At 44.3% G+C, this 14,680-nt stretch overlaps 1 protein-coding gene across 1 annotated transcript in view; it reads left to right on the top strand.

The window, feature by feature from the left end:
* The window catches only part of ATRN (attractin), a 174,364-nt gene extending 164,525 nt beyond the window's left edge, over window positions 1–9,839 (top strand). Inside the window, exons 28-29 of the mRNA XM_060122197.1 lie at window positions 1,006–1,120; window positions 7,067–9,839. Of these exons, the coding sequence (XP_059978180.1) occupies window positions 1,006–1,120; window positions 7,067–7,191 (240 nt within the window). The 3' untranslated portion in view covers window positions 7,192–9,839. The remainder of the gene's footprint in view (window positions 1–1,005; window positions 1,121–7,066) is intronic.
* The last annotated feature ends 4,841 nt before the right edge of the window (window positions 9,840–14,680 follow it).

Raw genomic sequence — 14,680 nt, forward strand, 5'->3', positions numbered from 1 at the left:
CATTTCACTCATCTATTCATTTCCCTGTGCTGTAGTCACAGTGGTTCTGGAAATGATTTTCTTCAATTTGAAGAAATTGATGGCACAATTCTAAAGATGGCTCCCAAGATTCCTGTCTTATGGATATTCAGTCAAACACTACTCCAGGTTCTGCTATGAAGAGATTTTGCAGAAGTAATTAAAGTCTGAGGGTAGTTGATATTAAGATATAAGGAGAGCTTTCTCTGGCTGGTGGCAGAAGAGGAAGCATGACAAGAACTTGAGCACCATTAGTGGTTTCAAGCTGGAGGGACCAGGTAGGGGGGTATGTGAGTGGCCTCCAAGAGAAGAGTGGCCCCTGGCTGATCGCTAGCAAGGAAATGGGGACCTTAGACCTAGAGATGGAAGGAACTGGATTCTGCCAACTTTAATGAGTTTTGAAGCAGGTTCTTCCCCAGTGCCTCCTGGTAAAAGTGGAATGCAGCTGATAACTTGACTTCCACCTTCTGAAGACAAGAGCTGAGACCCTTGAGACTTTTGTGAGATAGAGCTGAGAATTTTTCCAGAACTCATAGAAGACATGAATAGGACCTATATCCCTAAGCAGAGAGCCCTACAGAGCTCTTGCCTGGACTTCTGACCTACAAAATTGAGATAATAAATAGGTGCTGCTTTAAGCACCAAAGTTTGTGATTTGTTTCATAGCAATAGAAACTAATATAGGGACATCTTTAAAAATCACATCTAGGGCTTCCCTGGTGGCGCAGTGGTTGAGAGTCCGCCTGCTGATGCAGGGGACACGGGTTCGTGCCCCGGTCCGGGAGGATCCCACATGCCGCGGAGTGGCTGGGCCTGTGAGCCACGGCTGCTGAGCCTGCGCGTCCGGAGCCTGTGCTCCGCAACAGGAGAGGCCACAGCAGTGAGAGGCCCGCATACCGCAAAGAAAAAAAAAATCACATCGAAAGGCTGGTGAAGGTGTTTCTTCAGAAACACTGCTTTAGGTAATTCTTTGTTTTTTTCCACCAGACTGTTCCCAAGCCCATTGCCCTGGAGCCATGTTTTGGCAACAAAGCTGCTGTCCTCTCTGTGTTTGTGAGGCTCCCTCGAGGCCTCGGTGGAATCCCTCCTCCTGGGCAGTCGGGTGAGTAGATGAGGGTCATTGACAAATGAGGTTTATGTTTTAGATGTGTGAAGGCTCCTTCCCTTTTGTAGAGAACTTGGTTATAAAAGCGATATTGCATTCAGGCAGACCTCGGAGATATTGCAGGTTTGGTTCCAGAAAACGTCAATAAAGCAAATATCACAATAAAGCGAGTCACATGAATTTTTTGGTTTCCCAGTGCATATAAGTTATGTCTACATTATACTGTAGCCTGTTATGGTGCAATAGCATTATGTCTAAAAAGACAAGGTACATCCTTAATTTAAAAATGCTTTATTGCTAAAAATGCTAACTATTATCTGACAATGCAGGGTTGCCATAAACCTTCAATTTGTTAAACAACAATGACAACACAGTATCTGTGAGGCACAGTAAAGTGGGGTATACCTGTAGGCCCTGCCTCCTGTCGTTGTGAGGATTTGGAGAGATGATCCCATTGCCACTGTATTCCTAACCTATCTTTCCTGAGGTCACCATTCCTTCCTGGGAAAAATCTGGATCTCCTCACTGCCCCAGCCTTCTCAGCCTGCCAGTGGTATTGATGCTTCTGGCCAAACCTTCTTTGCCGCCAGTGTTTCCAGTCCCCCGCGTCTGTGTTGCTCCTTTACTATCTTTTTCCTTGCTCTGCCTCTAAATGTAGGCTTTCTCCCTCCTTACTCCATATGCTCTTCCTCAATCATCTTACTTACTCTCATGGCTTCCAGCTAGCTCCCTCAAGCTAGTGGCTCTCAAATTGGTATTTCTAACACTATTTCTTTTTCTGTATTTATGTATTTCTTTTTCTTTTTCACTCTAAGTATAAGGCACAAACAACAATTATAACATCCTAAAGGAAGTTTTTGAAAATTTATTCACAATTCTACCATCCAACACCCACCAATTTTCACCGTTCTGTTTCCTTTCCAGCCCTTATCAGCAATTTAGTTGCAATGATTGTATAACTAATTTTTATTCTTCTTTTTTCATGTAACTATCATAAACATTTTTACAACTTACTATATAGTGTTTTATCCATCTTTTACACTACTCCATGAAATACTTGAATCATAATTTAGATAAACATTCTTTTACTGTTGAACATGAAGGAAATATGGAATATAGTTTTGGAAGTATTTTGATTAATCATGGAGTACTTTGGAGGGATGCCTCAGACATGTTTTAGACAACTTTCAGTTGAGATGATTCTGCAGGCCTCCACTCGACTCAGCTTTCAGAAGGTCTGGGTCCGTGGTGTTCTTATGAGGGAGGACATTAGGCATGGCCAGGTCAGGATTTATTGTCTTCATTTCATAAGCGAATGGCTTGATTTGCCCTCATCTAGGGATTCCTGTGAGTTCAGCCCCTAACTTGGCCTTGTCCATGTTGAGGGCAGAATGACCCATTAACCTGACACTCTGGAGCAGTATCTCCTGCCCAGCTCAGCAGACATTGAGTGGTGCTCCCTGAGGGCAAGGTACTGGCTGGGGCTGGGAGGGGAGCGGTGACAGGCTTGCAACACTGTGGCCTTTCCTGCGCCAGACTTTGCCTGATGTGCCCCAACCCCCTGGACTCCTGACGAAGACCTGCTCACTACTTGAGAGCTACCCCAAGGGTGGGGCCATCCCTGCCACCCCTTCTGTATCCCCCATTTCATTCATTCATTCATTCATTTTTATTGAAGTATAGTTGATTTACAGTACTATATTAGGTTCAGGTGCACAACATAGTGATTCAATATTTTTAATAGATGGTACTGCCTTTAAAGTTATTACAAAATAATGGCTAATCTCCTTTCCAGTCTCTACACCTTAAGATTTCTCCTGCTAAACGCTGGGCTTTTTTCTTTTTCATTGTGAGCTTATTATTCCCAAAAATAAAGTAATCACTGTCTTTCCCAGGTTAATATCTCTAATTCTTGTCCTCCTTGCCAAGCTTCACACCCAATTATTCGATTGCCTACTTGAAATGTCCACTTGGATACCTCAAGGTCTTATCAAGCCTAAAATGTCCAAAATGGAGCTTGCCCTCCTTCTAACCAGTTGGTCCTTTGATCTCCATCTCAGTAAAGGAATTCATTATTCAGCCAGTTGCTCAAGCCAGAAACTCAAGAGTCATCCTAGGCAGTCCTCACCTCTCTATGTATAATTCACGGGCGAGTTCTGCTGGTCCTACATCTGGAGTCTCATTCTTCCACGTTGTTTCATTTACTCTACCACGTCTCTCATCTAACCTCAGCTGCCATCTCTCCCCTGTAGTCTGCTTCTTCTACCCTTGACCTCTAAAATCACAGCCCCAACCCCCTCCCACACCTCCATCCAGCCATTCGCCTGCAGTTAAAATCATTCTTTAAATAAATAAATAAATGATGGTTATATTTCCCTGTGCTATACAATATATCCTTGTTGCTTATTTATTTTATACATAGTAATTTGTATCTCTTAATCCCATACCCCTGTCTTGCCCCTCCTGCCTTCCCTTTCACCACTGGTAACCAACACTTTGTTCTCTATATCTGTGAGTCTGTTTCATTATATACATTCGTTTGTTCTCTTTTTTCAGATTCCACGTATAAGTGATAACATGGAGTATTTATCTTTCTCTGTCTGACTTATTCACTAAGCGTAATAATCTCTAGGTTCATTCATATTGTTGCAAATGGCAGAATGTCATTATTTTTTATGATTGAGTAGTATTCCAGTGTGTGTGTGTGTGTGTGTGTGTGTGTGTGTGTGTGTGTGTAAAAAAAATCTTCATTATCCATTCATCTGTTAATGGACACTTAGGTTGCTTCTATATCTTGGCTATTATAAATGATGCTGTGAATGTTGCTATGAACATTGTGGGTGCATGTATCTTTTTAAATCAGTATTTTTGTTTTCTTTGGAAGTATACTCAGGAGTGGAATATGGTAGTTCTACTTTTATTTTTTTGAGGAACCTTCATACTGTTTTCCACAGTGGCTTCACCAATTTACATTCCCACCAACAGTATACAAGGGTTCCCCTTTCTCCACATCCTCACTGACATTTGTTATTTATGGTCTTTTTGATGATAGCCATTCTGACAGGTGTGAGATGATACCTCCTTGTAGTTTTGATTTGCATTTTCCTTATGATTAGTGATGTTCAGCAACTTTTCATGTGCCTGTTGGCCATCTGTATGGTGCCTGTATGTCTTCTTTGGGAAAATGTCTATTCAGGTCTTCTATTTTTTAATAGGGTTGTTTGGTTTTTTGATATTCAATTTATGAGCTATTTATATATTATATATTAACCCCTTATTGGTCATATCATTTCCAAATATTTTCTCCCATTCAGTAGGTTGTCTTTTCATTTTGTCAGGGTTTCCTTTGCTGTGCAAAAACTTTTAAGTTTGGTTAGGTCACATTTGTTTATTTTTGCTTTTATTTCTTTTGCCTTAAGAGACAGATCCAAAAGAATATTTGCTATGATTTATGTCAAAGAGTGTTCTGCCTATGTTCTCTTCTGGGATTTTTATGGTTTCAGGTCTTACGTTTAGGTCTTTATGTATATGGTGTGAGGAAATGTTCTAATCTCATTCTTTTGCATGTAGCTGTCCAGTTTTCCCAGAACCACTTATTGAAGAGACTTTTCTCCATTATATATTCTTGCCTCCTTTGTCATAGATTAATTGACCATAAGTGCATGAGTTTATTTCATGTCTCTCTATTCTGTTCCACTGATCTGTGTGTCTGTATTTGTGGGAAAACCATGACGTTTTGATTACTGTAGTAGCTTTTTAGTATAGTCTGAAGTCACGGAGCGTGATATCTCCAGCTTCATTCTTTTTTCTCGAGATTGCTTTGGCGATTCAGGGTCTTTTGTGGTTCCATATAAATTTTAGTATTATTTGTTCTAGTTCTGTGGGAAATGTCATGGTTATTTTGATAGGGATTGCTTTAACTCTGTAGATTGCTTTGGGTAGTATGGACATTTTAACAATGTTCTTCCAATTCAAGAACACAGGATATCTTTCCATTTCTTTGTATCATTTTCAAATTCCTTCATAAATGTTTTGTAGTTAATCAGATTATAAGTCTTTCACCTCTTCTTAAATTTTTTTTTAATTTTTATTTATTTTTGGCTGTATTGGGTCTTCGTTGCTGCGCGCAGGCTTTCTCTAGTTGCAGCGAGCGGGAGCTACTCTTCATTACAATGCGTGGGCTTCTCATTGCGGTGTCTTCTCTTGTTGCAGAGCATGGGCTCTAGGCACACAGGCTTCAGTAGTTGTGGCGTGTGAGTTCAGTAGTTGTGGCTCACGGGCTCTAGAGTACAGGCTCAGTAGTTGTGGCGCATGGGCTTAGTTGCTCCACGGCATGTGGGATCTTCCCAGACCAGGGCTCGAATCTATGTCCCCTGCATTGGCAGGCAGATTCTTAACCACTGCACCACCAGGGAAGCCCCTTTTACCTCTTTGGTTAAGTTTATTCCTAGGTATTTTATTCTTTTTTTTTTTTTTTTTTTGCGATACGCGGGCCTCTCACTGTTGTGGCCTCTCCTGTTGAGGAGCACAGGCTCCGGATGCGCAGGCTCAGCAGGCATGGCTCACGGGCCCAGCCTCTCCACGGCATGTGGGATCTTCCCAGACCGGGGCACGAACCCGTGTCCCCTGCATCAGTAAGCGGACTCTCAACCACTGCGCCACCAGGGAAGCCCATCTTTTTGATGTGATTTTAAACGGAATTATTTTCTTGCTTTCTCTTTCTGACAGTTCATTATTAGTGTATAGAAAAGCAACAGATTTCTGTGTATTAATCTTGTCTCCTGCAACTTTACTGAATTCATTTATTAGTTCTAATAGTTTTTTGGTGGAGACTTTAGGGTTTTCTATATATAGTATCATGGCATGTGCAAATAGTAACAGTTTGACTTCTTCCCTTCCAATTTGGATGCCTTTTCTTTCCTTTTCTCATCTGATTGCTGTGACTAGGATCTACCCCCCGTTTTAAATGGTGCCCTTCTCTGGACTCCCGAAGCACCTGGCTCTGTCTTTGCTATTACAGTGGTCACTGGTGTGGATTCCCCACTCCATGCCAGGTACTAAACCTGGCACTTAAAAGCTACCCCCCTCCCCCATTTTATAGGCTTAGTGAGGTGGAGTAAGAAGCTCCTCTAACATGGCTCCTGGGGGCCTCAGCAGGGCTCTGAGCCTGTCCGGCCTTTTCCCATGCATAGGAATCCAGTTCCCCCAGGACTGTGCCTTCCCTAATGAACATCAAGTTAATCAATTACCAATACAAAAGGGAGAATGGACCCCCCAGTCCCCAAAGCAAAGGTGGTAGCGGAGGTGGTGGGGTGATAAGCCAGGTACCATTCTAAGACTTTACATCAGTTCACTCATTGACTTCTCACACAAGCCCTGTGCTGTTCCCCATTTACAGAAGAGGAAACTGAGGCACAGGGAAGTTAAAGAACCTTGCTTATTCCAAAGTCTGGCCCCAGAGTCTATCCTAACCCTTATCATGGTGTAGATATCAAAATAACTAGTGCTATCTGGGCAGTGTGGAATGAATCTGAATTTCATCATAAAGAGTGAAGCTTTTTCTTGGAGAAAAAGACAGGAGAAACTTAGTGCTTAAAGCATGTCTGCAATCTTATTTAGATGCTCCCACCACGAGGCAGGGCACTTTGCTTGGTAGATCTGCTGAAAAGTAAGGTACTCCTTTTGTGTAAAAATGAGGGAGGAGGAGAATATGTATTTGTATTTATACAAATAAACCCTGAAAGAATATATACAAACTAAAGAAGTTACTCTGATGGAAGTGGGGAGTATGGAGGGAGACACAGGTTAGAGGTAAGATTTTTCCCATGTATGTACTTTATTTATTTATTGCACCATGTGAATGTAAGAAGAAATTTTTAAAATTATTTTTTAATAAAAGCAAGCTGCCCCTTAACATGTGTTCCCTCTGTGGGTTCTCCCAAGGTCTCGCAGTGGCCAGCGCCCTGGTGGACATTTCTCAGCAGATGCCAATAGTATACAAAGAGAAGTCAGGAGCAGTGAGAAACCGGAAACAGCAGCCCCCTGCACAGCCTGGGACCTGCATCTGATGCTGGGGCCAGGACTCCCTGTGAGCAGGGAGTGGCGTGCCAGAGCCGTCTGCAAAGAGGGAGCAGGCAGGGAGACACTGTGCAGGGCAGAAGACTGGAAACTCTCGAAACATCCACCTCATCCGCATGTTCACAAGCTTTCTTTGACAGTTTCTTCCAACTGTGCTCCAGCATCTAACCTTTTACTTTCATATAGGAAATAATTGATTTAGTTACAGGTCCAGGGATGATCCAGTTGTTGACGGAGGAGGCCGGTGTAGAGCGAGTGAGAGAGCTAGGAATGACACTCAGGTTCACGTGTGGAAAACTGTTCTTGGGACTGTCTCAACAGTGCAAAAAACAAAGATGTAGTGTTTACAAGTAGACATTTGTCATCAGTCATTCTTGAACATGGTCTTTTAAAAACTAGTCAGATGAATTAACCTGTTTTCATCTGAAGCCTGCTATCTTTTTTAAAAGATGTGCTATTTATTCTTGCACAATTTAGGCAAATATCTCTCTTTCAGGGAGTAACTTTTTTTCTAGTTGAGAATTAATAATGGTCCATCTCTTTTGAATCATAAGATAGAAGAGGCTATTTTAAATGTCAAGGTCAGCAGTGTTACTTGGAATGCCAACTGATATAATGGGTAGTTTTCTGTAGCAACTTGATTAATTTAGTCTGAATCCATTTGAAGTTCTCTCTCTCTCTCCTCTTTCATTCCCTCCCTCTCTCTCCTTCACTTCCTCTTTATCTCTCTCTGTCTCTGTCTTTGTCTTTCTTTCTCACACTCATACACACACACACACACACACACACACACACACACACACACACACACACACACACACACACACACACACACACACACTAAGTGCCTAGACTTTAAATAGATCTAGCAATTGGAAAGTTAGTAAGCATAAGTTTTTACATAATTGCATTCCTACATTCTTATAAAACTTAAATAGCTATCATTGGCAATCTGCTCTTTTTCTAAAACCTAATTTGCCGCCAGAAAACAGTTTTCTCACCCCGAGAAACATTTAACGTAGCAGCAGGGATTGAGAGGAAAACAGAAATGACCTAACTGTCAAAGCTCCTGTTTTTGTTGTCAAAAAGGACACTAAATAAGGCATGTTCCCACGTGCCTCCTTGCCCCAGGTCACTCTAGGCCTGATGTTTGCTTCAGCCCTTCTGGGTGCTCCTGCCAAGGCATCACAGAGGGAGGGGCTCACTCATGTTACATGTCTCCCTTGAGCCGAAAAGAGCATGACAGCACTTGGGACCCCTTAATCAAAGGGCAACTCTTTGTTCCTGTAGTCTGCTTGAGCTGGTGGGTCATTCTTCATTCTCAGGCTCAGGTGGAGTGCCAGGAGAGGGTCGGTCTCCTGTTGTCGGGCAGAACCTGCCCAAAGCCTGGAGGAGAACCTGAAGCTGTTTGCCCTCTTTCTCCTCCTCCCTAGGAGGGGCTTAGGCCTCCCATGCTCCCTCCCAGACCCAACGGGTAGCTGTGGGGAGGGCAGTGAACGATAAGGATGAAAAGCACATGGGAAAAATGGACAAGGGGAGAAAACTATGCCAAATGAAAAGTGACCAAATTGAAGTAGTGACCAAATTGAAGTGGAGCAGGCCAGTCCCTGCTCTTCTCCCCAGGGCACTGCCTGGATGGTGTGTTGTCCCCGTCCATGGTGCTCTGTATTCTGGCATTATGCAGCAGCCTCCCAAGATCTCTCTTCTGCTTCAAAACCCAGTGTTCTATGGCATTACCCTGGGGGCGTAGACCTTTAGACAACAATGCTCAAGTTTGTGAATTCGGAGAAATCAATACTCAAAAGAGCAAAAACTGTGGCATTTCACCTTTATATGCAGTGCCTAGAGAGGGAATATGACCTCTTCCCCAACATTAACCCCACTCCCATGAAGAATTGCCTGGAAAGATGTTTTCAAGGATGTTGAAGCATAAAACACTGATGCACAAAACACCTCTACTTTGAGACTTGCCTCTCAAAATGCTGCTTTTTCACATTATTGTTAAAGAGCAGATGGTTCTAGAAAAGACCCCTCCTCTTACAAGCTCCCCATGTCCCTGCCCCAGATCACAGTACCCGCAGAGAGCCTGCTGGGGACTGGCCCTTCACCCCTGTGATTACCAAAAGGCCACTGGAGAGGACCCTCCCACAAGGGAAGTCCTTGTTTGTTCAAAGGACTGGTGTTTCCTTGGCAAAGAAGCCTCCTCCCCATGGTAGTCCCATGCCTTGAAATAATAAGCACCATGTCCCGTAGCCACCTGGTTATTTTCTTTTTTCTAAAAGATAATGTTTATTTTTTAAAAGGAAGGAAAGAGCAAGTGAAGTTTAATTCTGCTCCAACAGTGGAGAAACAACTGAATCCACCTGCTTCTCCTTTGCAGCCAGTAGCAAACAGCTTCCTTCAGGCTTGGGCCAGAGGAAGGGGGTGGCAGGAGAAGGAGGCACTCAGCTTAGAGTCAGTTATCAAGAGGAAGTCATGTGGAACTTCAGAGCCTGTATATAAATTAAAATAGTTATGAAAACATCGATATTGCACTTGTACATAACTATACAGTAGTGTCTGAATGTTCAGACATTTGGAGTGTACATAAAACAGAAAAATATCTTAATGTATTTTTATTAAACATAATGATGTCTGAGTTTGACCTAATATGTTTTTGTGCCATATATTGGATATCCAGGTTCAGAGAAGTCCTCTCGTTATGCCCTGATACGATAACAAAGCCACGAAAGGCATCCCCATTGTGCCCAAGTGTTCAAATGCATCTGGGACTGATTGGATAGCTTCTAAAGTAGGAATCATCTGTCAGTGCACATATGAAAATGCGGGCAGTGTGTGAAGAGACTCGAAGGCAGCCGGGATGTCTCTGCCCCTGTCATTGGCTCTGGGAGTGCATTGTAACTCTCCTGTCAGCTTCTCGGAGCAGTGGGTGCCCAGGGAAGACCAATCTTGTCCTGAGAAATGCTCCTCTTAGTCTTTAGACTCCAAGACTATACCTGTAGATCTAGTCAGATTTTCCAAAAAGGGCTTTTCCGGGCTGCATTTTGTTGTGGTTTTGTCTAAGTTATTAATGACCATTTCCCAGGACCATAGTTTACTATACTGAAAACTGGGAGTGGGATTGGGCATGGCTGCTTTGTTGATAAATAGCTCCTGTTTCCCCATGGAGAACCTCACCCTCGCCTCCTGTCCACCTCCTGCCCCCTTCCTACACTGTTTGGGGAGAGGTCTGTGCTTCCCTGTGAGGATCACCTTTAAGTGTGGGAGGAGGTGTACAGAGAAGGCAACCACATACTCCCTGAGCTAACCTGGAAGAAAAGCAGCCCTGGACAGAGACTGTTAGCAAAAGGCCTGATGTGCAAGATTGGAGATGCACCGGGAAATCTGGGGCAAATGGAAAGACCAGAGCACTATCTGTAGAAAAATACATTTTATCTTTCAGTGCAAATCTTGCTCCTTCAATTTAATAGAGTATATTTAGAGATGGGATGGGAGTGATTCACTTCCTTGGGTGGTGGTATCCTTTTCATTAACACCTTTGATCCTTACATTTCGTTCATTCATCCATTCATTCAACAAATATTCACTACTTACTAACAACCTAAGCTAACACTAGAGCAGTGACTGAGATGGAAAAGCTGCTCTTCAGAATTACAACAGAATCCAGCTCCTCAAACCTGTCATCCCAGGAGAACTTTCCTCGTGGTTTCTGTGAGAATTGGCCACCTGAGGATAGACCCAGGAAGGCAGAGGGTCTGGCCTCAGGCCATGTACCGGCTCTCAGCCTGAAATGTTTACCAAATTTACCAAATGGCTCAAACCATAAAAATCACCGTGATGGTTTGTAAATAGCGAAGCCCACCAAGAGACATTTCCCCTGAGTTGTCCAAATTCATAAACACCCTCGCCTGCAGGGAGACGATTTGGGAGTGCAGAGGAAAACTGGCACCTTCTCTTTTAAAGGCAATAATGGAATCGACTTTCAATAACTGAATTTGTGCACAAAACATTCTAAACACTAGTGAAGCCTGTTTTGTTGAACTAATTTTGGCTCTGGAAATGTTTTATAGTTATTTACTGTTTTGTTTCGGGGGTTTTTGGTTTGGATTCAAGCTTAGTTTGTTAATATGTATAATTTAGCATCTATTGCACTCATGTAAATATGGAGTAAGTATTGTAAACTATTTCATTGCTGGGGATTGTGGATGTTATACATACATTTAGGACTGCAATTTTTTGGTATTTTTTGTATTGTAAAATAACAGCTAATTTAAGCCGGAACAAGAGAATTAAGGGAGGTCTGTGCATTTTAAACACAAATGTGAAGAACCTGTATATAAACAAAAGTAAATACTATAATACAAACTTCCTTCTGAAATAAAAGTAGATCTGATAAAAATGTGGGTTTTGTTCTAAGAGTTTGATTTTGTTTCAATTATTTTTACAATTTGGTCATTAGAACCTTAAAAGGGGAAAAACATGTTTTAAAAAGTTTACCAGTTTTCAGACTGCCTCAGAGGAAGCACTTGGCAGTCCATGATTGAGGTGTAAACCAACAGGGTGGGCACCTCAGACACCTCTGCGCAAAACTGAGCCCTGGGGTGTGGGAGGAGCCCTGAGCAGCTTGTGAGCAGACTCCCCAACATCCCCACTGTGGCCTACATTGCCCTCAACACACCAGTGCTGGGGACAGAGACTCATGTGTGGGACAGCTCTGCCCAGGCACCATCACGCCCATGCCAGTGCCTCGCCAGCTGCCCTTGGTCATTCAGCTACTCGTACTCTCATGGGCTTCTGCTAAACCTCAGGTATGCTGATAGGTTTAGTCCTCCATGGCCACAGCGTTGTCCTTGGTCTTGAATTTTGATGAAGTTATATGTCCATTCACAGAGTCTTGTCTGTAGGCCTTCTGCGTGCCCAGCCCCACGTTATGCGGCTCCTGCCCTCAGAACAGGGTCAGAACAGTGCATTTCAGCGCCCTGGTACAGAGTGCAAAAGGTCTAGAAGGATAAGATAGGCATAAAGTAAGTTGAGAAAGTCCAGAAGAAGCACAAGGAAGGGCTGTGGTTCATACAGGGGAGGGTGGGTGAGGCACCAGGTCCAGCCCAGGAGGCTGGAGGAGGCCTGCCTACCAGAGCTTGGGCCTCGGCCAGGGTGGGAAAGAACTGAACTAGAGGCCACTGCCAGGTTGGGGAGGACCTTGAAACTGTTCCGGGGAGGGTTGTGGGAGCCATCAAGTGTCTCTGGCTAGAAACCTGTGATTGAGTGATACTGGGGCAGTTTGCTACAGCATCAACAGCATCGCCCAGCCCCCTTGCAGTTAGGTTGGGGCCATAAACTGGGCTTTAGCCAAGAAATGTTGGAAGAAGTGATATATTCAAGTTCCAAACTTTGCACAAACACCATGCTCCCACATGGGACTCCCTGGAGGTCACGTGTTAAAGACACTGGAGATAATAAGGGTTCAAGTCACCACTTAAAGGCAAACCACCTGACCAGCAAGAGCTGTGTGCTGGCCTGTGCGTCTGAAAAGCAAACTTTACCGACCCACTGAGATTTGGCATTTTGGCAGCTTTTCTTACTCTTATTAATACACAAACTGGCACCTTGAAGTACAAGGCAACTATAACCAAAGCCTAAGGTATGTGGCGTTGGCTTAGTTAGTGGTGAGGCGGCAGCAATGAGAAAACAGACACAGCAGGCAGAACAGCTGGGGATCCCTGTCAGGTGGTGGCAAAACATCTGGTATGGCTATGGTGTGGATAGCTTGTTAAAGCAAACTACTTTTTTGCTGTGTTTACTGAGTTTTTTTGTTCAAGGGGAAGAAGCTGGAAGAAAAACAGAATGTGGTATATGTTGATTGTTACTTGGCAAGACAGAGTTGAGTTCCAGAAAAAAATTAGCCAGTTTACAAGCAGAAGTGAAGGGGGTGGAGAATCCTGAAATCCAGAGTTGTGAAGTGTTGGAAAAGCCAAGTAGTCTTGCTTCCAGTCTCCAAACAGTAAGACATGCTTATGAGCAAAAAAAGGCCCAGGGAGACAGTGACTTGGCCTCCGAGTAAGAATCACATAGAGGGTGTGGTCTTCCTGCTTGAGCCTCATAACCTTAAGGCCATCATCTTGAGGGGGAGTCATGTGGATAAGCAGAGAAATAAAGCGAACCTGAGAACTGTGCCCAGGAAAGAACCAGGAATGCTGTCATTGACCCTGGGCCTGCCTGGTAAATAAATAAAAAGCGTAGGTTTCTGAGGGAATTATGTTGCCAAGAAAACCATTAGCTTGACCATAAAAAAATGAGAACAGCCAACCCTGTGACTATCGAGAGTCTTCATTAGAACCACCCACAGGCGGGAGATGGTTGTGAAAGCTGTGCAAGGCAGGCCCACCACCCAGTGCCACCTCAGATGTGGCCAGAGAGCAGATTTGGGCCTGGTCGGGAACCTCCCCCACCTCGAGGCAGGGCCCGGCAGGATTTCAAAGTCCCTGTAGGCCAGTGATTGCAGTGTGTCGGCCATCCTCCTCCTGCCCATCCGGCCGCTGTGTGTCGGCCAGGCACTGTTTGGAGTCCAGGGACTTAACAGTGAACAATGCGGACCAAATCCCTGTCCTGGTGCAGTCTACAATCTAGTAGGAGAGACAAAAATAAAGACAAGGCCAGGTAATAATTTCTGTGAATCAAGGATGGGGTAGGGGTTGGGGTAGACAGTGCTGGGGGGTGTGCTGGGGGTGCTGGGGAAGGCTCTTGTGGTAAGGTGACAGTGGGGTAGAGCTCACTGAAGGAGGGAGCTGGCACATGGACACCTGGGACAAGAGTACTCCAAGTAGAGGGAGCAGCAGGTACAGAGGCCCTGAAGAGGCAGCGTGCCTGCTGGGTGTGCGCAGCAGCAAGGCATGGGGGCTGTGGGGGCAAAATGGGTCCAAGAGCAGTGGTAGGAGTTGGGGCCAGCCAGGTCCTGCAGCAAAGTAGTTCTCAGCGGTACAGAGCTTCCCCTAGGGGACATCTTGGAAAGACGAGGGGCAATTTGATTATTGCATTCAGAGGGGCACCACTATGATTTAGTTGGTGGGCCTGAAAAATTCTGTCACCAACTGCAATGTCACTCCTAGTATCTGAGTCCCCAACCCCACACATCTCTGTGGGTTGCATCTGAACAGACATACACCTTGCAGCCCTGTATTACTAGCTGTGTGACATGCCTGGCAAGGATTCTCTTGCATCCTGTGTCCCCAACCTGAGGAAGGGACTAGACTAGATGATGCTGATGACTGTATGAAGCATGTTGCACAGGGAGCTGGGGATCCACCCTGGCTGCTGGGGCCCGTTTCCATACGCTGTAGGTCTTTCCTCCTCATTTGTGTAATCCTAGTCCCTGGAGGGCTCAGGTTCTGAGGTTTTGTACATGTTTTATCTTCTTGTGCATATACTCATCTTGATTTTCCTCTGTATCTTCTGCCTTGGACTGGAGGCTCCTTCGGGTGT

The sequence above is a fragment of the Lagenorhynchus albirostris genome, chromosome 15 (genome assembly GCF_949774975.1).
Source record: "Lagenorhynchus albirostris chromosome 15, mLagAlb1.1, whole genome shotgun sequence".
Taxonomy (NCBI): Eukaryota; Metazoa; Chordata; class Mammalia; order Artiodactyla; family Delphinidae; genus Lagenorhynchus; species Lagenorhynchus albirostris.